The sequence below is a fragment of the Psammomys obesus genome, unplaced genomic scaffold (genome assembly GCF_907164565.1).
Source record: "Psammomys obesus unplaced genomic scaffold, mPsaObe1.curated_primary_1811, whole genome shotgun sequence".
Classification (NCBI taxonomy): domain Eukaryota; kingdom Metazoa; phylum Chordata; class Mammalia; order Rodentia; family Muridae; genus Psammomys; species Psammomys obesus.
Genome location: NW_026596406.1, coordinates 140,710 through 168,080, shown reverse-complemented (window position 1 = coordinate 168,080; position 27,371 = coordinate 140,710). Strand labels below are relative to the sequence as shown.

The 27,371-nt window shown below is 47.9% G+C and overlaps 2 protein-coding genes across 5 annotated transcripts; both read left to right on the top strand.

Annotated features, from left to right (window-relative positions):
• The first annotated feature begins 1,699 nt into the window (after positions 1-1,699).
• Pigo (phosphatidylinositol glycan anchor biosynthesis class O) lies at positions 1,700-10,652 on the top strand. Of its 2 annotated transcripts, XM_055597670.1 has the most exons (11): positions 1,700-1,946; positions 2,612-3,123; positions 4,072-4,215; positions 4,367-4,490; positions 5,082-5,241; positions 5,708-5,887; positions 6,323-7,850; positions 8,323-8,529; positions 8,736-8,953; positions 9,481-9,551; positions 9,681-10,652. In XM_055597670.1, exons 2-11 carry the CDS (start codon positions 2,613-2,615, stop codon positions 9,808-9,810), a joined length of 3,273 nt encoding a protein of 1,090 aa, XP_055453645.1. In that variant the 5' UTR covers positions 1,700-1,946; position 2,612; the 3' UTR covers positions 9,811-10,652. The 2 variants fall into 2 exon arrangements, with proteins under 2 accessions (XP_055453645.1, XP_055453644.1); XM_055597669.1 differs by lacking the exon at positions 1,700-1,946 and having other exon boundaries at positions 2,005-3,123.
• Positions 10,653-18,578: 7,926 nt separating this feature from the next.
• On the top strand, positions 18,579-26,829 carry Fancg (FA complementation group G). 3 transcript variants are annotated; one of them, XM_055597655.1, is made up of 14 exons: positions 18,579-18,849; positions 19,048-19,138; positions 19,531-19,662; positions 19,935-20,137; positions 21,853-21,979; positions 22,130-22,260; positions 22,348-22,494; positions 22,617-22,768; positions 23,745-23,811; positions 23,954-24,243; positions 24,586-24,629; positions 25,186-25,341; positions 25,786-25,903; positions 26,055-26,829. In XM_055597655.1, the coding sequence occupies exons 1-14, from the start codon at positions 18,754-18,756 to the stop codon at positions 26,161-26,163; spliced, it is 1,863 nt and encodes a 620-aa protein (XP_055453630.1). In that variant the 5' UTR covers positions 18,579-18,753; the 3' UTR covers positions 26,164-26,829. The 3 variants fall into 3 exon arrangements, with proteins under 3 accessions (XP_055453630.1, XP_055453629.1, XP_055453631.1); XM_055597654.1 differs by having other exon boundaries at positions 19,045-19,138; XM_055597656.1 differs by lacking the exons at positions 25,786-25,903; positions 26,055-26,829 and having other exon boundaries at positions 19,045-19,138; positions 25,186-25,505.
• Positions 26,830-27,371: the final 542 nt, after the last annotated feature.

The window sequence follows — 27,371 nt, the reverse complement described above, 5'->3', positions numbered from 1 at the left end:
TCCCAGTACTTGGTAGATGTCAGTGGTGCTGCATACCTGAAGTCCCAGTACTTGGTAGACAGAAGCAGGAGGGCTGAGAGCTCTAGGCTGCCTTACAGTTCTTAGTGAAACCCTCCTCACAGCAGCAACAACACAATCGAACCCCAGTGGCGTCTGCTTTCACAGAAGCCAAGGTCACGTAGGCAATACAGGGAAGTGGACTGATAGAAAGTCATACAGAGCTGGTGATGCAGCTCAGTGGAAAGCCTCTTGTGCAAGCCAAATGACCTGAGTTGGATCCCTAGAGCCACATAAAAGGTGAAAGAAGCAATCCATGAAGTTGTTCTCTAACTTCCACATGCGCAGGTTGGTGTGTCGGTGCTATTGATGAGAGGGCTAACATACATTGAATTCCAGGAAGCCCGCGGAAAACTTGGGCTTAGATAGGGAGGAGAGGGGAGAGACGGCTCATTTGGTGATCTAGAAATGAAGGAGTCAGGAGTTTACAGATGTCCACAGGCAGAGCATATCTTTTTTTTTTTTTTTTTTTTTTTAAGATTTATTTATACAGCATTCTGCCAGCGTGTGTACCTGCAGGCCAGAAGAGGGCACCAGATCTCACTATAGATGGCTGTGAGCCACCATGTGGGTGCTGGGAATTGAACTCGGGATCTCTGGAAGAGCAGCCAATGCTCTTAACCTCTGAGCCATCTCTCCAGCCCCAGAGCATATCTTATAAAGGGAAGAGCAAGGGAACTGCTGTGGCTAGAACATTCATTCACTGCATGCTTATTGCTCAGCTCACTGTCTCATTCTGCTCAGAATCTACCTAAGGAATGGCATCACCCACAGTGGGCATGCCTTCCAGCCTCAATTAACATAATCATGATACCCAGAAGCCCATTTCCCAGGTGGTTTTGGATTCTGTTAAGTTGACAATGTTAAGTACCATATCTGGGTATCTACCTAGGTGTGAAACCGCTGAGTAATACAGCAGCTAAACCTTTTGAGAAGCTGTTTCCTAGGGCTGCCCTGCCATTTTACAGTTCTATCATTGTGTGAAGGTTCCACTTTCTGTATTATCGTTGTTAATACTTTTATCCTTTTTCCTCCTTGTGTTCATTTTTTGAAATAAGGTCTCTGTGTTGCCCAGGCTGGCCTTGAGCTTGTGCCTCAGTTTCCTGAGTCCTGGGTAGCATGAGCTACCATTCCAGCTGTTATGTTTTCTTTGGTGCTAGGAACTGAACTTGTGCCTACCAGCCAAATAACTGTTTTGCTGAACTGCATCCACAGCTTAACTAGTAGATCTAAAGTGCTACCTCTGGCATCTCCCAGATGGGTAATGATGCTGAGAATCTTTCCATGTGTTCATCGGCTCTATTTATCTTTTTAGAGAAAAGATTCAGACCCCTTTTCATACAATGGACAGCTGACAGAGCTAGGGCTCTAGCCAAATTCCAAAAGTCATACTCTTAGAATGGACAGTGAAGGCCAGGTGTGATGACCCACACCTTAAATGCTAAGTAGGGCAATTAGATCTCTGCGAGTTTGAGGCCAGCCTGGTCTGCATAGCAAGTTCCAGGACAGCTAGAGCTACATAATAGACCTTGTGTCAAAAAACAAAGAATTGACAGTGCATCTGGAGGTGGCTTAGTGGTTAAAAGCAATTGCAGCATCAAATGCATTTGGCACACATATACACATAAATGCACGTTTTTTAAAAAAAATGGACAGTGGTCCCCTAAACTTTTTTCTTTCATGCTTATGTAACACAGCCGGTCATCCTTGCTCCCATTTAGGTGTTTCTGAAACTCCCATCAAACTTGCCAGCTCTACATTCCTTGTCGAACTTTCTCCTGGCGCCGGCAGGTGGCGACGAACCTCCCGGTTGGGCGCTCTGTCTGGTGTGCACATCTCTGTGGTGCCAGGCTGCAGGCACCGTCGCCGCACTTCCGGCGCGGATCCAGGTGAGCCAAGGACTCCCAAGAATCCTCTATTACTGTCACCCCTAGTACGGGCGCCTCAGTTTGCCGCCGGGGTGCCAGTGCCCAGGTGCTGGCCGGGTTCCCACCGGAGGAGACAGAGCCGCCGGGACATCTGGATCCCAGCTTAGCTCAATGAGCCCGTTTATACCAGGGTTCCTCCGCTTTTCTGTGGATCCTGGCCGCCCGGAAGCGAGCGTGACTCCTCCCCACCGTCTCCTCGGTCCCCGCCAGGCGGCGCCGTTTGCTCAGTCCAGTTATCCTTGTGGCTGCTTTCTATTGCCACCCTGGGAATGTTGAGATAGTCCGAAGAGAGTCGTTGAAATGGACTGTCAGAGAGCAGTCTACCTACCATTTGGAAAAGCCTCTCTCGTAGACTGTGGTTGACAGCATTAGATCTCCTGCTTGGATATATATGCACATCCCCAGAGCCTAAATCAGTAGGTGTATTGTGGGCTCCGGGTTGAGATCCATAGTCTGAGCATCGCTCCCTCAGATGGTAGGACTGGTAGGAATAGCCAGAATGAATTGGCTATGAGTTGTTTGCGCCCTGGAGTTTATAGCAGTGACCGTTGTTGGGCATTGTTTTGAGGGCCAAAATGTGCATTCCTTGTTTGCACCACGATGAACATTTTCCTCTTCTCCACCAGGATGCAGAAGGGCTCAGTGCTCCTCTTCCTAGCCTGGGTCTGTTTTCTTTTCTACGCTGGCATTACACTCTTCACCAGTGGCTTCCTTCTTACGCGTTTGGAGCTCACCAACCAGAGCAGCTGTCAAGAGCTGCCAGGCCCTGGTTCCCTGCCATGGGGAAGCCAAGGAGAGCCTGGGGCCTGCTGGATGCCTTCCCGGTTCTCCAGGGTTGTTTTGGTGCTGATAGATGCTCTGCGATTTGACTTTGCCCAGCCCCAGCGTTCACAGGTGCCAGGGGAACCTCCTGGCTCCGTGCCTTTTCTGGGAAAATTAGGCTCCTTGAAGAGGATGCTAGAGCTTCAGCCCCACCATGCCCGGCTGTACAGATCCCAGGTGGACCCCCCCACGACCACCATGCAGCGTCTCAAGGCTCTCACCACCGGCTCACTGCCTACTTTTATTGATGCCGGCAGTAACTTCGGCAGCCATGCTGTAGTGGAAGACAATCTCATTAAGCAGCTCAACAGTGCAGGTCAGTATGTGCCCCTTTGGAAATCAGGTGCATCCGGGCTGTTAGAGTGTGACGCCTTTAATCCCAACACTTGGAAGACAGAGGCAGGCAGATCCCTGGGTTCAAGGACAGCTTAGTCTACAAATCGAGTCTGGGACAGCCAGAGCTGTTACACAGAGAAACCCTGCCTCGTAAAACCAAAAAAGAAAGAAAGGGAGCCAGGACTTAGGGTACCCAGTTGTATGTTTGGCTATAGTGTCAGGAAACAACTTCCTTGTGGAGAAAGAGAGCTCAAGAGATTTTTGTCCTTGACAAAGCTTCTAATTTCACAAAACATTTGTTTAACTTTTGGGAACTCCCAATTAAGGAAGAAATAAAGACAGGAGCCTTGGCTTACAAGTGTGGAGAAAGAGTAAAGGTATCCAAATTGTGTTCATTTACTGCCTATGAAGAAAACAGGTCACAGGCAGAGTATGGTGCCACCTTCAGCACTCAGGAGGCGGGGGCAGGAGGACTGCCCTCTGTGGTGAGATCTGTCTCAGAACAAAGGAGCATGCATTCCGTGCATACCTAGGGATAGAGGCGGAGCAGATCGTTTTGTAGGGATGGGGGTGACAGGTCTAGAGGGAACGTGACTATCAGAAAAAGCTTCTTGATGTGAAATTTTAGGTGATCGGAATGAATTACTGCACTGTGGGATTTCTGTTGAATATGTACACACAAACACACAGGCACACAATGCACATACCATGGTACACGTGTGGAGGGAGGAGGACAACTTTGGAAGTTGATTCTCTCCTTCCACCATGTGGGTTCTGAGTACAGAACTCAGGCTTAATGGCAGCCCTTTTGCCCCCTGAGCTCTCTCGCCTGCTCTTTGATTTTTTTTTAAGTTTCTTTCACACTAACCCCTGTTCTGGTTCTCTCACATGGACAAGATCTGCTCCGATGCCCCTCTTATCTCTACAGGAAGACGGATAGTCTTCATGGGAGATGATACCTGGAAAGACCTTTTCCCTGGAGCCTTCTCCCAAGCTTTCTTCTTCTCCTCCTTCAATGTCAGAGACCTGCACACCGTGGATAGCGGCATCCTGGAACACCTCCATCCTATCAGTGAGCATGGTCCTGCTCTGGGAGCTGGGGAGCGGCTTTTATCCTACTGCTTCTGCTTCTGCTTGTACCTCGGGTATAGCGGGAAGTCAGTGCCTGGCTGGGGCGAGGCCTAGGCTTTTCTGCCCTGTGTCCAGTGTTCTTTCCTCCACAGTGGACAGTGGTACATGGGACGTGCTGATCGCTCACTTCCTGGGTGTGGATCACTGTGGCCACAAGCATGGCCCTCACCACCCGGAAATGGCCAAGAAGCTTAGCCAGATGGACCAGGTGATCCAGTGAGTGTGAGACATTGGCTGGGGGAGACTAAGGATATGGGATTACATGAGAAAAAAAAAATCTTATTTGTGGCCTCTCTCCTGGGTGAGTTCTGTCTGTGTGTGCATTTTTCAATAGGATCTCATTATGTAGCTCTGGCTACTTGCAGTATAAACCAGACCAGGCTGTGCTAAAACTCACAGAGAGCCCCCTGCCTCTGGCTTCCTAGCGTTGGGATTAAAGGTGTGTGCCACTTTGCCTGACTCTGAATTTTTCCCATTTTTTTTAAATAAGACAGGGTTTCTCTGTGTAGCCCTGACTGTCCTGGAAGTCACTCTTGTAGACCAGGCTGGCCATGAACTCAGGAATCCTGAGTGCAGGATTAAAGACATGTGCCTCCACTGCCCAGCAGCTCTGAATTATTTTATACAGGCCTTTTCCCCAAACCTAGAGGCACCATCCATTTTGAAGATGCTGGTGTGTAGCTCTGAGCTTCAGAGGCTTCTTTTGGCAGAGCTCTAAGCTCTGTTAATGGAAGTCGGTGTGGGTGAGCGGGCCCCTGAGAAGGATCTTTATCTCCCCCATCCCCTGACACAGTTCTTGACCTCCAGGGGACTTATAGAACGTCTGGAGAATGACACACTGCTGGTGGTAGCTGGTGACCATGGGATGACCATGAATGGGGACCATGGAGGGGACAGTGAGCTGGAGGTCTCGGCTGCACTTTTCCTGTACAGTCCCACAGCCCTCTTTCCGAGCGTCCCACCCGAGGTGAGGCCTGCCTTGTCCCCTCTTCCAGTCTCCCTACACTGTGATGCCTTTTTTTAGGCTCCCTGAACCATGCTCTGGCCCCACTCTCATTTATCGTTATTTATTTTTGTGTGTGATGTATGCATGTGGTATGTGTACATATGTGTGTGCTGGTCTGCACACTCTTGTGTACGCAAGGAGCCAAAGGACCTTGGGTGTTCTGCTCTGTCACCTTATTTTACTGAAACAGGGCCTCTCAGTGAACCTGGAGCTGGCCTTGTGGCCAGAAATTCTCCCATCTGCCCAGCGTGGCACCAGTTCATAGCCCTGCACGGTCACACCCAGCTTTCTTACACAGATTCTGTGGTGAAAACTTAGGTCCTTACGCGCACACAGCACATGCTCTGGCCACTGAGCCATCTCCAGACAGTGCCTCCACTCTTCTCACAGCCTGGTGAATCCACTGACACCCCCCCTTCCCATCTAGGAGCCAGAGGTGATCCCTCAGGTCAGCCTTGTGCCCACGCTGGCTCTGCTGCTAGGCCTGCCCATTCCGTTTGGGAACATCGGGGAAGTGATGGCTGAGCTATTCTCAGGTGACAGTGACTCCCACCCTCACTCCTCTGCTCTGGCCCAAGTCTCCGCTCTCCATATCAATGCCCAGCAGGTAGGTGAAAGGACTTCTGGGTAATAGTGCACTCTGATGACCCCATAATCTTTTTGTTTCTTTGGTTGGTTGGTTGGTTGGTTGGTTGGTTGGTTGGTTGGTTGGTTGGTTGGTTGGTTGGTTTTGTTTTGCAAGACAGGGTTTCTCTGTGTAACCTTGGCTATTCTGGACTCTGTAGACCAGGCTGGCCTGGAACTCACAGAGATCCGCCTTCCTCTGCCTCCCTGAGTGCTGGGATTACAGGCGTGCCCTATCACCACGCCCAGCCATTGCCCTTGTTCTACTCTCACCTCACCAGAACCACTGTGCCTTTCTTCCATTAGCCTTTCCTCCCCCATCTTGGGTAGAAGCTGAGCCCCAGGTTCCCAGGCACCTCTCGGAATAACACCTGTCCTTACTTCTGCCCCCGTTTGTATCTCTGACCGTTTCTGCCAGGTGTCCCGATTTCTTCATACCTACTCAGCTGCAACTCAGGACCTCCAAGTTAAAGAGCTCCAGCGGCTGCAGGAGCTCTTCTCCAAGGCCTCTGCAAGCTATCAGCAACTTATGCAGAATCCCCAGGAGGCTGAGGCCATGCTGAGCACCTTGAGTGCTGACCTTCGGAACTTCCTGCGGGGAGCTCGGGCCATCTGCATCGAGTCTTGGGCCCGCTTCTCTCTGGTCCGAATGGCAGGGGGTGCTGCCCTCTTGGCTGCTGCCTGCCTTCTCTGCCTGCTTGCATCCCAGTTGGCAGTGTCCCCAGGCTTTTTCTTCCGTCCACTACTGCTAATACCTGTAGTATGGGGCCTAAGTTGGGCCCTACTATATGCTGGGCTCTTGGTAACTACTGGGTCAAAGCTGGATTCAGTGGTTCTAGGGGCTGTAGTGGCAGCAGGTTCAGTCCTCCCTTTTCTGTGGAAAGTTTGGGCTAGTTGGGGGTCCCAGAGGACCCTGGCTCCCCTACTTCCTGTCCCTAGACCTGTCCTATTACTCCTGCTTATTCGCTTGGCCACCTTCTTCTCTGATAGTTTTGTTGTTGCTGAGGCCAGGGCCACCCCTTTCCTTTTGTCCTCTCTTGTCCTATTCCTGGTTGCTCAGCTTCACTGGGAGGGCCAGCTACTGCCACCTAAACTGCTCACTGTATCCCGCCTTGGCCCCTCTGCCCCAACAGGCCCCCCACAGCACAGTGGCACTTACGCCCTGAGACTTGGAATTGGATTGCTTTTATGTACAAGGCTAGCTGGGCTTTTTCACCGCTGCCCCGAAGAGACACCTGCTTGCCACTCCTCTCCTTGGCTGAGTCCTCTGGCATCTATGGTGGGAGGTCGAGCCAAAAATTTGTGGTATGGAGCTTGTGTTGCGGCACTGGTGGCCCTGTTAGTTGTGGTTCGCCTGTGGCTTCGGCGCTACGGTAATCTCAAGAGTCCAGAGCCCCCTGTGCTCTTTGTGCGCTGGGGGTTGCCTCTCATGGTCCTAGGCACCGCTGCCCACTGGGCGTTGGCGTCAGGGGCGGAGGAAGCACCACCGCGTCTCCGAGCCCTTGTCTCTGGGGCATCAGCTGTGTTGCCTCGGGCTGTGGCTGGGCTGGCTGCCTCAGGGCTCGTGCTGCTGCTGTGGAGGCCTGTGACGGTGCTGGTGAAGGCTGGGGCTGCTGCTTCAAGGACCAGGACTATCCTTACTCCCTTCTCAGGCCCCCCTACTACTCAGGCTGACCTAGATTATGTGGTCCCACAAATCTACCGCCACATGCAGGAGGAGTTCCAGGGCCGGCTAGAGAGTTCCAAAGCTCAGGGTCCCGTAACTGTGGCTGCGTATCAGCTGGGAAGTGTCTACTCGGCTGCCATGGTCACAGCCCTCGTCCTCTTGGCCTTCCCCCTCCTGCTGCTGCATGTTGAGCGTGTCAGCCTCGTGTTCCTGCTCCTGTTTCTGCAGAGCTTCCTTCTCCTCCATCTGCTTGCCGCTGGGACACCAGTTGCCACCCCTGGTAAACCTCAGCCCGGGGTGACTTGTCTTAGGGAGTTGTTTCTCACTGTGTCAGAGGTGCTCACGTCCTTGCATTTGAAAGGGTCTTCCTGATGTCCTCCCTTACCTGCTAGCACCATGCTAACAACCTGCCCCTAAGAGAGGGGAGATAAGGCCCTCAGGACCCACTTCTTAGAGAAATGCCATCTCTCCATGAGCACATAGCCTGATTTTTCAGTTATAAAATTGATACATTATGAAATATTATGGCACTGTGAACTCCTTGTGAGAAAGAAAGAGATTGAACACTGTGGTCTTATGATATGATTTGTAGCACTGGGGGAATTAGAATAGCAGTAATGACTGTACGGAAGGTTGGGGTAGCATATGACTGCAAAAATTGGCTCAAGTGCTAGGAGTGCATGACCCCAGAACAGTAGGCTGTAGGTTATGGAAGGAGATGCAATTGTAACGATGTAGATCTTTTCTTCTAGGTCCTTTCACTGTGCTGTGGCCAGCAGTCTCAGCTTGGACCCTTTTGGCTACCCAGACCTTCTACTCCACAGGCCACCAGCCTGTCTTTTCAGCCATCCATTGGCATGCAGCCTTCGTGGGATTCCCAGAAGGTCATGGCTCTCGTACTTGGTTACCTGCTTTACTGGTGGGCGCTAACACCTTCGCCTCCCACCTCCTCTTTGCAGGTACCTCTTTCCCTCTGGAACTTCTCTTTACTCCAGCATTGTGGAAATAAAGGAAAACTTCGGGTGTGAAAAGGAAGATTTGTTGGCTTTTCACAGTCCTTTGGCCTTAAGCCCTTTTCAGCCTGAGCCAGCTAGGGTGGTGGGGGACCATGGTGTACTGGTCCCAGGGTCCTCCCTTGATGCCAGCCATGTTCTCCCTGAGGCAGTCGGTTGCCCACTGCTCTTGCTCTGGCCCTTCCTGTGTGAGAGTCAAGGGCCAAGGAAGAGGCAGCAGCTCCCAGAGAGTGAAACTGATCCCAGAGTCAGGCCTGAGGAGGAGAGCGAGGAGCCGCTGATGGAGATGCGCCTGCGGGGTGCTCCACATCACTTCCATGCAGCCCTGCTGCAACTGGGCCTCAAGTACCTCTTTGTGCTCGGACTTCAGGTGGGTACGGGGGAGACAACACAGCTCGTGACCTTGCCCCAGATGTGCATGGTGCACTTTCCTAGTTTCAAATACCTTGGGAAAGATCCTTGACAGGGGTTCAAATAAGTGAAGTGATTGCTCAAATTCAGCAGCAAATGGCAGATTTGAGACCTGGCTGAGTTTTCTTATTCCAATCCTGGATCCTTTCTTCTTTGCAGTGTAGATCTGGGCCCTCTTAGTTGCATTTCAGATACTAGAAAAGCCAAGGTCATAACAAGGATTCTTTTTCAAACTGTGGTCCTGAGGCAGATGTGTTACTATCATCTTCCCATGCTGTAAGACAGAACCTGAATGTCGGCATCACAGATGGATAGTGACCTGCCCAAGATCACATGAGTCAGTGCTTGGACCAAGACAAGAACTGGGCTTCCTAACTCCTAACCCAGGGTTTTTCCAGTAGTATACACTGCTTTCCCCCTCTTCTTATCTCTTGCCAGGCTCTGCAGCAATTCCTCCCAAGTAACTGTCCCTCCCCCTTCCCTTAGATTCTAGCCTGTGCCTTGGCAGCCTCCATCCTCCGCAGGCATCTCATGGTCTGGAAGGTGTTTGCCCCCAGGTAAGTGTTTGCCTGAGAGGAAGTGCTATGGAGGAAGAGACCCTGAGAGAACTATGATGTCCTTGGCTGACAAGGTCCTACCTCTGTAGGGAAGGGAATTAGACGGTTATCTGTGTTCTTTCCCCACAGGTTCATTTTTGAGGCCATAGGTTTCATCGTAAGCAGTGTGGGACTTCTCCTGGGCATAGCTTTGGTGATGCGAGTGGATGGTGCTGTGAGTTCCTGGTTCAGAAAACTAGTTCTGGCCCAGCAGAGGTAGCCCAGGCTGTGTGTGTTGGCACCTGGCCATGGAGAGAGCTGGAGAATCATCGGGCCTGACCTGTACTGGTGCTGGATATTCTGCAAGAGACACTCAAACACACTTCTTCCCACCAAGTAACCAGAGACTGCTTACCCTGGGACTGATGATTTTATAATTGAGAATCACCTGGCACCTGAGCCCTGGCTCCTGATTTGATGCATCTGACTGACACAAGGTCACCAAAATGGAATAAAGTGGCAGTGTAAACGTGTGTATCTAAGATGCAGAGGCACATCAGGCTCTCCTCTCACCAAGCACAAGTAGACATGTCATGTTAGGCAAGCCTTGTTGCACCGGAGAACCCTTTGCAAAATGTTGCCTGGATTCACTGACTTCTTCCCAAATTGTTCTAGTATTCCATTTGTCCTGCCCTCCTCCTTGTTTGCTTGTTTTTGGTCATTCTGTGCTTTAACAGCTAGCGGAGAAGATAAGCCTGATGTCATGAAGCACACAGACTTCAGTGTTTGAAGCCTTAAGCAGCACTGTGTGTCTAGCAGGGGCACCCTGGCTCCCTTCCCGCCGCACAGCTGTAGAAGCCTCTCTCTAGGTTTTCAGCCTGTGCTACCTTTATCAAATTTTCTTGCCCATTGTCATTCCCAAGTTAAAGCCAAAATGGAACGGAATGCTTTAAAAAAAAAAAAACAACAAAACAACAAATCTCATTATGTATCTCTAGCTGATTTGGAGATATGTATATATGTATATAGGCTATATATATGTATATAGGCTGGTCTTGAACTCAGAGCCTCTGCCTCCCTGTGTTGCGACTAAAGGTGTGTGTCACCTCGCCTGGCTAATGATTTTCTTGTATGTCCTCCTGTGCCTCTGTCTCTCCAGCCACTCACCCAATTTGGACTTGGGAAGAGGCTCTGGAGAGAAAGGCTAGGACAGCATTGGAGGTTTAAGAATGCTCCGGTCAGCAGGAGACGGAACTAATAGACAGCAGGTGAACAGATGTTAAAACTGGGAGAATGAGATATGGTGGCGCACACCTGGATCCCAGTACCTGGTGTAGTCAAGATCAAGAGCTCAAGGATATCCTCAGTTACATATTTAGTTAGAGGCCAGCCTGAGCTACAGGAGACCCTGTCTTAGAAAAATCCGACAGCTGAGGCGGGAGAGGTGTCTCCGCAGTTAAGAGCACCCACATGCTGCCTCCCAGCTACCAGTAACTGCAGCTCTGGGGATCCAGTACCCTCTTTTGACTCCAATAGGTTCCTGTATGTACACAGTACGTACACACACACACACACACACTCACTCAAGCACAAACACGTAAAAATTTAAATTAAAAAGACCAACAGAACAATAGGGCAGCAGGAGTCTTAGTGGCTAGGAGAACATTCAAATTGTAATGGCCATCAAACCCTAGTTTTGAATAGATGAAAAGTATATATTATATACGGCAAATTAACTAATCTTTGGTTACACTGGCAAAAACAAGTTTGATAATGCAAAGGGGAGATTTAGTCCCCAGCTAACTTGTAAGAAGCATTAGAAAAAAAGAAGCCTGGTATGATGGAAAAGGCTTGTGACTCCAGCATTTGGGAGACAGTGACAGGAAGATCTCCAAATGTTTGAAACCACCTAATGTATGGAGTGAGGTTCAGGACAGCCAAGTTGAGGCATCGTTTAGAAGAAAATCCATTTGACGTATATAATTCAGTGGTTTGTATGTGTTCACAAGGTTACGTAATTAGTCCACCCCTCAGAAGAAGCCACCCTGCAACTCTGGAGACTCAGTAACCTGTCTGGCAAACAGTCCTGCACAGCTGAAGCTGGCTTTGAGCTCTGGATCCTCCTGTCTCCTAAGGTGCTAGAATGGCAGTCATGTGACATCACAGCCACCTCCATTAACCTGCTTTCTGTCAATATTCGCCTGCTGTGGGCACAAAATGAGATTCTCTAACATGACCTTTTGTGACTGAAGTATTTTAATGTTTATTCATTCTTTTTAAAAGTTGAGATGAAGGTATCTGGTGACAGATACCTTTAATCCTTACACCCAGGAGACAGGCAGTGTTATTTGAGTTCCAGGCTAGCCTGTTCTACATGGTGAGGTTCAGGCCAACCAGGGCTATAGAGTGAGACTCTGGTACTAAACAAACAAAATTTAGATAATTAACTTTTTTGTTATATAATAGGGTCTTATATAACTTGGAACTCCTGATCCCACCCTCTCACCCCTGCCTTGCCATCCTGAGTGCTAGGATTATAGGCATGTACTATCATGACTACAAATTTCACCATTTATTCTAAAGTAAATATATACTTCTAAATGGTGAAATTAATATCTATATATTCTAAAGTAAATATATTTTAATATAAAATATTTTCCTAAGGTTAATATTATTTAATATGTATATATATATATATTAAAGGGGATAGGGTGGCTGGAGAGATGCTCAGCAAGTAAAGATTGAGTTTGATCCCTGGTATTCATGCTGGAAGGAGAATGGACTTTCAAAAGTTGTCCCCTGTCCTCCACACATGCACAGTCCCCATGCCCAAATAAATAAGTGGAAGAACAATTTTAAAAGTGTATAACTGGCTGGAGGGACGGCTCAGCAGTTAAGAGCACTGGCTGCTCTCCCAGAGGTCAATTCCCAGCAATCACATGGCATTTTGCAGACTTCTATAATGGGTTCTAATGCTCTCTTCTGGCATGCAGTCAGATTACATAAGGTACATAAATACAGAAATAAATAAATCTTTACTAAAGCATATGGTCTCAGCAAAAAGTAGGCAGAAAGAAGCAGGTTAGCTGCCATACACACATTTAAGGCCACTAGGTCTTCATGGCAAGTTCTAGGTCACCCAGGGCTACAGCGTATATAATGTGCAAGGATCACAACTATCAATTCTGGAATAGCTCACCCTCTCAAACTCTGATAAGCACCCTCCTCCTACCTACAGCAATCTACCAAATCCAAAACAGCTAGATCAGTGAGAGACTGTCTAAGGCAGTGCGTTTCAATCTGCCTAAAGCTGTGACTCTTTAATCCAGTTCCTCATGCTGTGGTGACCTCCATAATCTTAAAATTATTTTCATTGCTACTTCATAACTAATTTTGTTACTATTATGAACCATAAAGTAAATATCTGTGTTTCTGATGATCTTAGGTGAACCCTGTGAAACAGTCAAATGACTTACCAAGTGGGTTTTTTAATTTATTTATTTATTATGTATACAATATCTGCATGTATGCCTTCACATCAGAAGAGGGCACCAGATCTCATTATAGATGGTTGTGAGCTACCATGTAGTTGCTGGGAATTGAACTCAGGACCTCTGGGAGAGCAGCCAGTGCTCTTAACCTCTGAGCCATCTCTCCAGCCCAGGCTTTGACTTTTTTAAACCTACTTTATTTGGCTTTCTTATGTCTCTTTCTCCCTTCTCCACCCCAATCCCTTACAACACCCCAACACCAGGTAGGAGAGAAAGGTTAGTGGGGAGACAGGGCATAGTTCTCTTTAGCTACTTCCTGCTGGTTAGGGTTGTTGGGTTCCTAAACACCTGTACCTCCCTTCCAACCCACTGGCCTTAGGTAGGAGATAAAGAAGGTTAATAGGGATGGGGATGTGGCCCTCTTTAGACATCGTTCCTCGGAGCGATCTTTGCCATCAGGATACTAGCAAACCAGCAGTTCAGCAATCCAGTAATAGCAAAAGCAGCAACAAAGACCACCAGCAGCGGCAGGGTTCAGCAGAGCTTTTCTTTCTAGGAGCGAAATTGAGCAAAAAACTCCCTTCCTTCCTCTCCCTCCCTCCCTCTCTCCTCTTTTCCTCTGTCCCTGTTTCCCTCTCTCCCTCTGGGCTCCTATTTATACCTTGTAAGACTCTTGGTGTAATGTTCTTTTGGAATGTATACACTTTACCCTTGTTCATTCAAATGCTGATTTCTCTCCCCCACTCTCCGGTTTCAATCTGGACATTGCATTGTGATACTTACTCTAAACATCACCTTTCTCAACTTTGTGTAAACCTGCCAAAATAAAGCAACCAGCCACAATGTTGAACAATGGAAAGGAAGCAGGAAGAGAGGGAGGAGCCAGAGGACAGGAAAGTGTGGGAGGTAGAGAAGGAGAGAAGGGCAGGAGAGGCTGGGAAAGCAGAGGCTGGAGGAGAAGTCTTGGAAAGACATGGAGAGATGAACCAGACCTAAGATTTCATAAAAAAGCAATTATAAAGGGTGAATCTGAATGTTAGGAAACTATAAGGGCTTGGAGGTTTAGGATGGAGTAACTATTGCCCAGCATTGTCTTTTAGATTAATTAAATAAATCATAGTCTCTGTGTGGTGATTTGGTTATACAGCTGTTTAGGATTAACAGCAGCTTTAATAAAAGATAAACCAATAGTAAGTATTAATCGCTGTTTACAACAGAGTCTGCACCAGGATGTTTCTCAGCTGGCAAAACCCATGCCCCCTGCACAAGCCAATTTCCTGTTGACAAGGATACACATACCCTCGAAGCTGGAAAAGATCATGAGCCTCTCACAAGGCTGCTCTCAGCTATAGACACAGCATCCCCACATCCCTCACTTGGGACTACAACAAAGACTTATCCACACAACACAACCAAAACTTGTATTACACCTGGCTGGACTGGAACTTGTTATGTAGACCTAGTTAGCAGTGGACTCTGAACAATAAGACTGCCTCTATCTATGCAGTATGGCGATCAAAGGTTAGCATGGCCATGCCTGGCCCAAGACAATATTTTTTTTTAAATATGACTGAAACCTAAAGACATGTCCAAAATTTTGATATTGTAAAAAATTCATGCTTCAGAACCATATAATCATGTTACAAAAAAATGCAAAAGTAATTTCATGATGTTTTAAATATGTTTGTAGTTTTGTGTTGGGTCACATATATAGCTATCTTGGAGCACATGTGGCCCTCAGGCCAGGACTACTTACTAGAGAAACGGGGAACTAAGAAAGGGGAGTGAGAATGGGAAGATTAGGGATATTCGGTGGAATAATACGCTCAAAATGTCATCTCTACTTGTATGAAATGTCCTATGGAAACCAGTACCATGTACACTGAATGAACCAATAAAATTTTTAAGGCGTACATACATCTTTAAAGTAAAAACTAAAAAACTTAAAAAAAAAAAAAAAAAGAAAGAAAGAAAAGATTGCATACAAGGTGGGCATGGTGGCAGCACACATGCTTGTGACCTCAGCAGTTGGGAGGTCAAGGTGTGTTCAAGAAGACCCTGTCTCAAGGAATAAAAGTTTATCTTGTAAAGTTACCTACCATTTTTACCTTCTCCCCAGCATTGTTTACTTTTGTTTCTGTTGTTGAGACAGGGTCTCCTGTAGCCCAGCTGTCCTCCACCTCAATTATTAGCCAAAGATGGCCTGAACTGGGTCTGATCCTTTGTTCTGTTCTTTTTTTTTTATTTAGTTTAATTTTATGTACATCAGTATGAAGGTGTCAGATCCCTTGGAATTGATGTTACAGACAGTTGTAGGCTGCCATGTGGGTGATGGGGAATTGAACCCAGGTCCTCTGGAAGAGCAGCCAGTGCTCTTAACCACTGAGCCATCTCTCCAGCCCCAGTCCTGCTCTTGAGTTTGGGGGTTGCCTAAACACAACACTGACTGACATTTCCACCTAACTAAAGGCTCTGCTCCTGAGCCACACCTCCTAATATGGGTTTTGATTTCTCTGCATCTACGTAATATTTGTTATTTATTACATGTCTCTGATTTCAGTCATCCTAGTGGATGTGAGTACTTTAGTTTTAAATTTTTTTAAGGTTTATCTTTATTATTTATATAGTATTCTCCCTGTATGCCAGAATAGGGCACCAGATCTTATCAGATCTTATTACAGATGGTTATGAGCCACCACGTGGTTTCTGGGAATTGAACTCAGGAACTCTGGAAGAGCAGTAAGTGCTCTTAACCTCAGAACCATCTCCCCAGCCCTAGTTTTACATTTTCCTGAGGAATTGTGGAATAGTTTTCCTGTGCTTATTAGAGAAATGATCATTCATATGCTTTACCTATTTTTTTCTTTTGCCAGTGCCAGGTATGGTGAAGAAAGCCTTTCATTCCAGCATTTGGGAGGCAGAGGCAGGTGAATCTCTGTGAGTTCAAGGCAAGCTTGGTTTACATAGAGTTACAGGACAAGTAACTATGTAGTCAAAGCTACATAGTTAGACCTTGTTTCAAAAAACAAAACAAACAAACAAACAAACACCAAAGCACTCTACCACTGAACTGTGGCGTGTGCACACACACACACACACCTGATTTTTCTTATAGTCAAATATTGTTCTCTTTGTAGCAAGAGATTTATTTATTATTGTTTTTGTTTGTTGGTTGGTTCAAGTGGTCAAGGCTGGCCTTGAATTGTCAATCTTTCTCCCTCAGGTCTCCCTTTGTCCACCACTCCCATCACTCTGTTTCCATCAGAGGCAAGCGCCACCACTCCCAGTTTAAAGATTTTTATTTTAATAAGGTTCAGTTTTTTTCATTGCTCGTTTTTTATTTTTATTTGTTGTTCATGCTTAGTCATCTATTTAATGGCTGGAGAGTTGGCTCCCTGGGTGCCAGCACTTGTTGCTCTCCTAGAGGACCTTGGTTCAGTTCCCAGCATCCACATGTTGGTTTCTGACCTCCCCTAACTCCAGGACCAGGGAATCTGAGGCCTTCTAATCTCCCAGGCACCAAACATGTCTGCAGTGCACATTATATAAGCAGACAAAATACTCACACAAAAAATAAAAATGGATTGTTGTGCCCGAATCATGATACTCCAAAAGACCGCCACCAAGAGCCGAGTCCGTTGCAAACCACATGAGCATTTTTTTATTACAAATTACAAGCTGCAGCTTGGGCTCACACCCCCACTGCTGAAGTGGTGAAGCGCTGAGAGCCCCGTACTCAGGTTAGTTGGGTGATTTAAAGATTCTGGTCCCTCCCAGCATGCCCAAGGCATTTTGAATTGATTGGCTATAGGAAGGCCCCCAGACCATTAATGATCTGGTGTCCCTCCCTAGGGAGATGGGCCAGTTTCCTAGCAACTGTATCTCTAGTGGGTGGGGAAAGAATGCAGTAAGGCAGGTTCTTCCCCTTAGGGCATTACTGGACCTCACCCAGCTAGTTCAGGCCTTAAATACCAATAATAACGGCTGATTTTTAATCTTTTGGTCTCTCAGGATAAACCCAATAAGAAAATTTTTGGCTGAGCGTGGTGGTGCACACTTTTAATACCAGCGCCAAAAGACAGAGGTAAGGAGTTTGAGACCAAGACAGAGGAAAGGTAGGAGTGTGAGACCACACAGTCTCTACCTGTGGGTCTCAAGCTTCCTACACTTGTTTTGGTGACTCCCAACTTAAAATTATTTCCTTGGTACCTCAAAACTGTAATTTTGCTACTATTCTGAATCCTAATGTAAATATGTAATATGCAGAATATCTGGTATGTGACCCCAAAGGGGTTGCAACCTACAGGCTGAAAAACACAGGTTGAGAATCTACACAGTGAGTTTCAGGACAGCCACGCTACATAGAGAGACACTGTCTCAAAAACAAACAAAAACAACAACAACAACAACAACAACAGGCACACACCTTTAATCCCAGCCCTTGGGAGGCAGAGGTAGGTGGAGTTCTGAGAATTTTAGGCTAGCCTGGTCTACAAAGCTAGTTCCAGGAGAGTAGGGCTACACAGAGAAACCCTGTCTTGAAAAACCAAACCAAATCAACCAACCAACCAACCAACCAACCAACAAAACCATCACCAACAATGAAAATCAATAAACAAAGAAACAAGCAAATAGCAAGAAAACCCTCATTACCTGCTGAGCACGGTGGTACACTCCTGTAATCCCAGCATTTGAGAGTCTGAAGCAGGAGGATTAACACCAGGGGGAGTCAGCCAGGATTACATAGTGAGACTCTCTCGAAAATAACATTGTTTACAGTATGTCATGCTCTTGCAGGCCTGTATTCCAGTTCGGTTCACAGTACCCAGCCAAGTGTTTCAGGTCTGAAATTCAGGTCCAGGGCACTGGGCATCTCTGGCTACCTCAGGCACCTGCCCTCACATCGACCTACCCCACAGACACATACACATACTTCAAAAAACAAAAAAGCAAGCTTTCAAAGAGGACAACAACAAAGCAAAAGCCAAAAGTTGTTAACCCGCGAAGGTGATCTCTTGTTTTCTAAGCTTTTTATTTGGGTATTTGGGGTTCTTGTATTTCTTTGTAAATCGTTTTCAATGATGTTACATACATAGCGTCACGCACTTTTTTTTTCTCGTTTTGCGTGGGAGTATCCTATTCCCCTGGCATTTTGCTCAAAAAGAAAGGAAGGAAAGATTACTTTGAGCGACATTTTCTTCCGGGAGCGCGGGGGGTGGGGCGGGGTGGGGATCCTTTCTTGGGTGCTCCCCGCAGTACTACAACCCCCATCAGGCACCGCGCGGGCCGTCTCCCTGCCGCCGAGGGGAAAACCGGGTCTGCCGTTGGTTCTAAAGCCGAGCGGAGCCTTCTTCCCCTAGCCCGGTCTCAGTACTCTGGCCCCCGCGGAGGCCCCGCAAGCCCAGCAGGCTCTCTCTGGCCTGTGGCTGGCCTCTGTCTCCCCGCCTCGTTGCTCCGGGTTTCTTTTCAGTTTCCCGCGGAAACGACTCTTGAAAACAACCAACCGCGGCCCGGAGTGTTGCAGCCTGGCCAACCAGAGTGGTGGGCGGTGGCGGCAACTGTGCTGTGCTTCTGGCTAGGGAGAGCCCCGGCTGCGACCCGACGGTGTCCCACGGTGCACTTGTGGGTGGGTGAGTGGGGCAGCATCCTTGCGGCTAGGGCGAAGGCATCAGTGCGACCATTCGCACCCAGCAGAAGACCGCTTCGGGTAACGGTGCTCTACCGCAGCGACAATGTCCAGCCAGGTCGTTCCAGCCCTCCCCAAACCATCTTCCAGTAACCTGGACCTGTGGAGGGAAAAGAACGACCGGCTTGTTGGACGGGCTAGGGTAAGTGAATGGCTGGGACCCACGCCGTGTATCCTCAAGATCCCAGAAAGTGGGTTTGCAATGATTTCACCCTAGCCTAGGGGAAGGAGCCGAGCTTGACATTGGTCCTTAGAACCATTGGAAAATGTGCCCCCGCCCCCTGGCTCTGCCACAAGGGAGAAGGACTGACCCTCAGTGGCTCCCTCCTAATTTCAGCAGCTGATTAAGGATTCTCGTCCTTCTCTGAGGCGACAGCAATTGGCCCAAGACACACTGGAAGGGTTTGGGGAGCTCCTTCTCACTCTTCAAGGTAAGAGAAACCTACCAGGAGGCTCGGTTCCCCTCCTCAGCAGCCAAAGATCAGCTTAGCCTCTCTCTTACGAGGTTCTGGGATTGAGGTGATTATTCTGGGGGGTTAGGAAATCCTGTTTAAAGCACGGAAGAGACTGGGTGGAATTGTCTTTCAATAGGGTAATTCCTTTTCGCCTTTCACTCCTACATGAACATGCATACTGCAACGTTTGAAGAAGTGATTTTTTTTTTTCAGGAGATTTAGAGAACCTACTGCTTGTTCCAGGTTGTCTGAGCAAAAGATGGAATGCTTAATTGAAGCCATCTTGGTTGGAGTGGGGTTGAGCGCTGGGGTGGGTTGGGTTGTTACTTCACGGGACAGCCTGTGAGACCAGCATCCTGTTGCTCCAGGACTCCCTGCTGCTGTTCCTGCTCTCCCTTTGGAGTTGACCGTCATCTGTAATTATATAATCCTGAGGGCTAGCCTGGCCCAGGACTTCACTGAAGACCTTTCCCAGGATGTTCAAAGGGGCTTAGAGCGAGGTTAGGTAGTTTCAGTCTGGATTTTGGGGTGAGGCTGGGCTGGGGTGGAGGTGGGGTTAGGGGAAGATGGGGGTTGTCGGAGGGGGCAGGTGGTGGTAGGGAGGCTATGAGCGGAACAAAACCTGTCATCTCCATGGAGACAGATGCCCTTTTCTGATCCCCCGTGTGTTCCTCAGACCAGGCAGGTGTATTATTGTAATCTTTGGGCTCTTGGAAAGGAAAAAAGAAAAGAGTCTGGGGAGGTGAGAGTTGGATGTGTGTGTGTTCTACAGTGCTAGAGACCCAGAATCAGCTGGGGCCCAAGTCGCAGCCCAGACTCAGGGAGCTGTGGCACTCTGTCCTCTCTGCTTCCTCCCTTCTACCGGAGCTGCTGCCTGCCTTACACTGCCTGGCCAGCCTTCAAGCTGTCCTATGGATGAGTACTGACCACCTAGGGGACCTGACCTTGCTGTTGCAAACCCTGAATGGCAGCCAGGTAACTGGGGAAGTAAAGATGAATGTACCTCCTCTCTTCCCATAGCTGCTGCAGTGTTTGACCTGCATATATGTATGTGTCCCTTGTTCGTGCCCATGGAGGGCAGAAGAGGGGGTCAGACCCTGGAGTTACAGAGCTATCATGTAGATACTAGGAATCAAACTTGGGTCCTCTGTAAGAACAAGTGCTCTTAGCCACTGAGCCATTTCTCTAGTCTACCCCCATCCTAAAACACACACACGCACATGCATACACACGCATGCATGCAAAATATTTGAGACAAGTCTCACTATGTAGCCTGGTCTCAGTGTAGACCAGGTTGGCTCCAAACTCACAAAGACCCATCTGTCTCTGTCTCCTAAGTTCAGGGATTAGCGGAGTGCACCGCCATGCCCAGCCTCCCACTTTGTCTTTGAAACAGGCTCTTTGTGTGTGCCCCGGCTGCAGACTGACTGCAGTCCGCCTTGCCTCGGCTTCTCCAATCCTGAGATTTACAGGTGTGAACACCGCCTAGTTCTCAACTCTTTGTTGTTTGTAACAAAATCTCAATCATTCTGTTTTACCAATAAAGACTCACTAGGCAGCTGGGCATGGTGGTGTACGCCTGTAATCTGCCAGCAAGGCAGGCAGATCTCTGATAGTTTGAGGCCACCTGGTCTACAGATCGAGTCCAGGACAGCGAGGGCTACACAGAGAAACCCTGTCTCAAAAACACAAAGCAAACAAAAACCCATACAACAACAAAAGACTTGGTAGCCAGATGCTGGGGTGAAACCTTGCTAGCTCAGAGTGGCGGAGAAAGCACACAGCTGACCTTCCTACTCTGCTGACAATCCCAGAAGGACTGTCTCTTCCCACAATTTCTCAAAAACCCTCAAATTTAATGTTCCTATCTTCTACTTCCTGTGCATCTCTCTTTCCTTCCTCCTGACTTCCTCTTACTCTCTATGGTTTTTTCTTTTTCTTTTCTTTTTTTTTTAAAGATGTTTTTTTTCTTAATAATCCTATCTTCACTTCTTATCAACTGATTGCTTGCTCCACCTCTTAATCTATGGTTGACTTTATTTAATTTTGTTTATAATACTCAAGCAGAAAGCTTTTGGGTTAAAGGTGTATGCTAGGGCTGAGCCATACCATGACTAGAAACAGTTTCTTTTCTGGTAAACAACACAGTCTTGGAGTTCACAGTGTGATCAGATATCCTGCAACACCTCTTTTTACCTTTTATTTAGAAATGAAACTTTACTAAATTTTTCATTGTAGCCTTGAACTTACTCTGTAGCCAGTGTTCAAGATCTTGAATCTCTGGTCCTTTTGCTTGACCCTTTAGAGTATGAGTAACCATCACCATTCTCTGCTTATAGCATTAGTGCATGCTGGGAAGGCTGTTGTGATAGTTGTCAAAACCAAACCAAACTAAACAGACAAAAACCCAACAGGTTTTCTTACTGACCCTGCTCTGGTTAGCTCCTTGTTGGTGGATTTTCTTTGGGGTCATTTTAAAAAACATCTTAAAATATCCAAATAAGGACAAGGCTATCATGGCTGTGCTAAACCTACCTCCCAGCCTCAATTTTCTCTTAGTAATCCAAACATCTTTCTTGTCCTTGGGCATATAAGTGACAGGGACCTTTCGCCAGCACTTTCTAGGGTTTTCTTCCTGCCCACATCACTGTTCCATCGTTCTCCTTCTCTGACTGTCCCCCTCTCTCCAGACTGAGGATCTGCTGGTACTGCTGAAGTCCTGGAACCCCCCAGCTCAGAAGTCACTTGCTCCACTGATGCTGCAGGATGCTGAGGGGTTGAGGGATGTCCTACTGACATCATTTGCCTGCCGCCAAGGTCTGGCATCCAGTTCATCCCTTCTTTCTCTAAGGGGTCCTTTGGGCTTATGCTCTTTGTAGCTCCATGGAGTTTCTCTGGGTTATGTTTCCCATCATGCTTCCTGCCACTTGAGCTTTTTCTCTGAGCGTGTACCATGATTGCCCCCAGGCCTCCAGGAGCTAGTCGCAGGGAGCCTATCCCGTGCTCAGAGCAGCCTGCATGAAGCAGCCTCGGGTGTGTGTCCACCATCTGTGCTAGTCCAGGTGTACACAGCGCTGGGGACATGTCTCCGTCAGATGGTAAAGATAAAGCCCTGAGAACTGCGGGAAACCATGGACATCGTGCTTTGTGAGGGTAGCTGAGGCTTGTATCTTTCTGCGCCCTAGGGAAACCCACAGAGAGCACTGCTGTACTTGACCGAAGCCCTCAAAGTGGGAGTCGCTTGTGCCCTTCCCCTTCTGGAGGCTTCCAGAGTGTATCGGCAACTAGGAGACACAGCAGCAGAGCTAGACAGTCTGGGGCTGCTGGTTGAGGTGAGGAGTGTGCAGGTGGAGACACCTTGTGGAGGAGTGCTGAGATGCTCGTGCTGGGGTGACTCATCCAGACGGAAGTGTGTGATTCTCAACAATTTAAATTATTTCTGGTTTTTTTTTAGGCCTTGAGTGCCACCCATAGTTCCGAAACACTCAAACTTTTCATTGAGGTGGAATTGCTACTTCCACAACCTGACCCAGCGTCTCCTCTTTACTGTGGTACACAGAGCCAGGCCAAGCACCTGCTAGCAAGTCGATGCCTACAGACAGGGAGGTGAGACCTCCCCTCTGCTTACCGGAGCCCCTCTTCCCATTTCTGATGCTTTTTTGGACATGTGATTCTATTTTTCTCTAAGATTTTATTTAGTTTTGCTATGTGAGGTATATGTGGGGGGGCCCTTCCACGCTGCTATTTTGGGGTGTGTGGAGGTTTGACATTGGGTATCTTCCTCTGTTGTTGTCTACTGTGTTTGTTGAGACAGGATCTCTTGGTGAACCTGGAGTTTTGGCTAGACTGGCTGGCAACTGGGTCCTTGTGATGTGCCTGTCTCTGACTCCTCCCTCACCCTAGGTGCTGTGCTTAATAATGTGTATTGCTGCCCTGTGGTGCTGGTGGTGCACTCCTTTAATCCCACTCTTGGGAGGCAGAGGCAGGCAAATCTCAGTTCAAGGAGTGAGTTCTAGGGCAGTCAGGGATCCAAATTCTGTCTTGAAAAGCAAACAAACAAAAAAAGTGTATTGTTGTACTTTTGTTTTGTTTGTGTTTGTTTGTTTGGTTTTTGCCTGTCCTGGACTAGCTTTGTAGACCACGTGGCCTCGAACTTACAAGATCTGCCTGCCTCTGCCTCCCTGAGTGTGGGTTTTTTATGAGAGTATTGGAGTTCTAAACTCAGGTCATCATGCTTGCACACAGCAAGCACTTTATGCACTGAACCATGTTCCCCATTTTTCTCTAGTGAGAATATTCCTATGAGTAACGCACTGACAAGATATAGGTCCCCACTTTTAGCCTCCTGCCTTAAATCGGGGTCCTCATCCAGACAGTAGCCTCTTCTATTTGAAATGCTGAAGTGCCCTTCCCCATCCATCTTGAAATGATCTATCCTGAGCCAAGGTCAGAGCTCCCAGATCCAGTTCTTCCCTTTACACTTCAGTGTCTGAGGCATCCTTCCATTAGCCAAGAGAATATTCTGGAACCTTTTGGGGAGCCAGGGTCCTTGGTGAAACTCACAGGCTGACTGACTCTCCAGGGCGGCAGATGCTGCGGAGCATTACCTGGACCTACTGGCTATGTTGCTGGGTAGCTCAGAGCCACAGGTAGGTGTGTCTTTATGGTTCTCTGCAGTTAGGTGGGAGGGTTGGGGGACCAGTTCTCTCTGCATAGTACTGGGGCCTGGTAAATAGCTCAGGGATGGTGGCTCATGGCACTTTAAGACACTGTATCCTCTTCCCACCCCAGCTCTCCCCACCCACCTCCTCTCCAGGGTCCTGTTTGCCAGAGTTGTATCTGGAGGCAGCAGCGGCGCTGATCCAGGCAGGCCGAGCCTTGGATGCTTTGACTGTATGTGAGGAACTGCTTAGCCGTACTTCATCTCTGCTTCCCAAGATGTCCTCCTTGTGGGAAAATGCCAGAAAAAGAACCAAAGAACTGCCATACTGCCCAATTTGGGTCTCTGCCACCCACCTGCTTCAGGGCCAGGCCTGGTCGAAACTAAAGGCTCAAAAAGAGGCACTTAGTGATTTTAGCCAGTGAGTCCAAGAGGACAAGACTGGGAGGTGTGGAAGGATGGCTTTCTGATGGGGCCTGGTTTGGTGGACTTTATTCTTAGTAGCTACTTAATTTCTGAGTTTTTTTTTTTTTTTTTGGTAAGATTTATTTATTTATTACTTACACAGCATTCTGCCTTCATGTGTGCCTGCACACCAAAAGAGGGCACCAAACCTCATTATAGATGGTTGTGAGCCAACATGTGGTTGCTGGGAATTGAACTCAGGACCTTTGGAAGAACAGTCAGTGTTCTGTCTCTGAGTCATCTCTCCGCCCCCCCTGAGCTTGGTTTTTTTATTCCTGCTATTTATGTTCCATTTCAGGTGTCTTGAGCTGGTCTTTCGGGTCCTACCTAAGGACAAACAAGGTGATTTAATCTTTTTTAAATTTCTCTTTTCTTTTTCTCCCTTTCTTCCTTCTTTCCTTCCTTCCTTTCTTCCTTCCTTCCTTTTTTGCCTACTTGCTTGCCTTTCTTCCTTCCTCCCCCCACCCCCAACACTGTCTCATATAGACCAGGATGGCCTCAAGTTTACGACTTTGGTCAAGGATGGCCTTGGACTCTTGTTCTTCCTGCCTCTGCCTCCCAAGTGCTGGCAATATAGGTGTTTGCCACCATGCCCGACTCTAATTTACATTAACAGTTTTTCTCAACTCTTGAAAAGTGTTGGGCATGTTAGCATACACCTTTAATCCCAGCATTCCCAGCAGGTAGATCTCTTGAGTTTGAGGCAATCCTGATTTATGTAGCAAGTGCTGAGGCAACCAGGGCTATTTGAGACCTTGTCTCAAAAAAGAAAAGAAAGAAAGAAAGGAAAAAGAAAACTGAAAACTGGGGAGGGCATGAGGAGGACGGAGACTTGGGGGTCTGGTGGCCGTGGTCTGGTGAAGGGAAGATGCTCGCTGATATGGGTGGTAGTCTGTAGGTGCAGGCTCCAAGTGTGAGCAGAAACACACTTCCGATGTGGCACTGCAACAGCTTCAAGTGACTGCACTGATTAGTCGTGGACTGGAATGGGTGGCCAGCGGCCAAGATAACAAAGCTTTGAGAGACTTCCTCCTCAGTGTGCAGATACGCCCAGGTATGTCTGCTTGCATGGCATTGACTGTATAAGAGGGCGTGGCACTAGGACAGAAGTATAAGGATGGTATTCCCAGATAGGAAGAAAGGAAGAAAGAATAAGGTTTGCTGTACATACCCAGGAGGTACCATGTGTGCACGTACAAACAAGCATGTGTGTAAGGCTCCTGGGAGTTCCCTGCTTTCCCTGTCATCCTCAGACACAAAGGCCAGGATTATGTCTGGATGGGTTTGCAGGAACAGGGCCAGGCAATCACTTTGTAGTGGGCAGGCAGGGACCTGTGTAAGAGGTCAGTTAGGTCACCTTGTTCTGGTTTCCTGTGTGTAGATGAGATGCTTCCTCTTGCTAGGTCTTGATCTGGTTTCCCTTGGGGAAAAACAAAACAAAACAATACCTAAGGTTCTATCTGGTTTTAAGTCATTATTTTTTGGGATGGGGCTATAGGCAACAGAGACGGTTCCTTTTACCTGCTTCAGACTCTGAAAAGATTGGATCGGAAGAATGAGGCCATTGCTTTCTGGCGGGAGGCCCAAACCCAGCAGCCACAGGAAGAAGCTGCCTGGTAAACTGAGTCTTGCTGGCTTGGGGCTGAGGGGGCATTGGAATCTTGTTGTTCTGAGACCTAGCAGGGGTTTTGAGGAACAGAAGGGAAGGTGGGATGTGAAGCCTTTGTCCACCTTTTACTCTTAGGTATCACCATTCTTGCTTTTCAGGTCTCTTCCATTGTATTTAGAAACCTGTTTGAGCTGGATCCGTCCCCCTAACTGTGAAGTCTTCCTGGAGGAGTTTGGGACAGCGCTGTTGGAGTCTTGTGACCTATAATCTCCTTGTTTCCAGGAGCCTGAACTTTGGCCTGTGTGGGCCATCTCTATGGGGAGGGTTTTTGGTTTGTTTTTGTTTTTTTTTGCGTATCCTCTTTGGAGAATGGCTAGAACTTATTGTTTCTATGTACACTCCACCTGTGCGGTTGGTTGGTCCTGTGAACCTTGGTCTACTTACTGCCAGTCTAGTTCCTGAATCGTTCCATCAACCAATCATTGACTTTGCTTGTGGCACTATTTTTTTCTTTTCTGTTTTCTTTCCTTCCTTCCTTCCTTCCTTCCTTCCTTCCTCTCCTTGTGTGTGTTGAGTAACATCTCATATTTATCTTTTATCTGTTCACTATGCATGGATGAATGGGAAGGCTCATGGTGGACTACTTGGGTGTTGGGTATTTAAGGTGTTCTATTCCCAGCATCCATCTTCTGTCTGCCCTCCCTGATTCCCCAACTTTTCTCTTCCCTCCCACTTTCCTTTTGGTAGGTTGGATTCTGGGGACTAAACTCCAGTTCCTCACACATAAGTCCCCAGTCCCTCTACCTCACCTACCCCATCTATCTTAGGAGCTTGAAGTGTGAGTATGAGGAAGAGGCTACATTAATCTTTGTGGGGAAAGAGTGAAATAGTCCTTTTTAAGTTATTATTAAAATTTTTAATTACTTATTTTAAGTTGTGTGTGTATGCCATCCATATGTGTGTGGGTGCCCTTGGAGGCCAGAGGTGTTGGGTTCTCAGAGCTGTAGTTACAGGAGGCTGTGACCCAGCTGACGTTGGCGCTGGGAATCCTATGTTTTCTGGGAGAGCAGTTACCTGCTCTTAACCACTGAGCCATCTCTCTAGCTCAGGTACGGAAAATCAAAGGCCAGAACCCAGGAATCTGTACTAGGTGACACAGAGTGATCTTGACAGGCCTCCTAAGGAAGAGTGGATACTTGATGCTTGAGAAGGTGGGGACAAGCGCGGTGGTGCCGCATGCCTGTGATCCTAGCACTCAGGGAGGCAAAGGCAGGTGGGATTGAGGCCAGCCCGGTCTACATAGTGAGTTCTATGTAAAAGAGGCCCTGTTAAAAACCAAAACCAAAACCAACCAAACAAACAAACAAACAAAAAAAAAAATAGATGGGGGCAGGGAGGGAAAAGAGAAACAGGTTTTTCAGAGTAACTGTCTCTAGAAACAAACTGTCTCAGGTCAGTCTGTGTAGGTGGGAGGT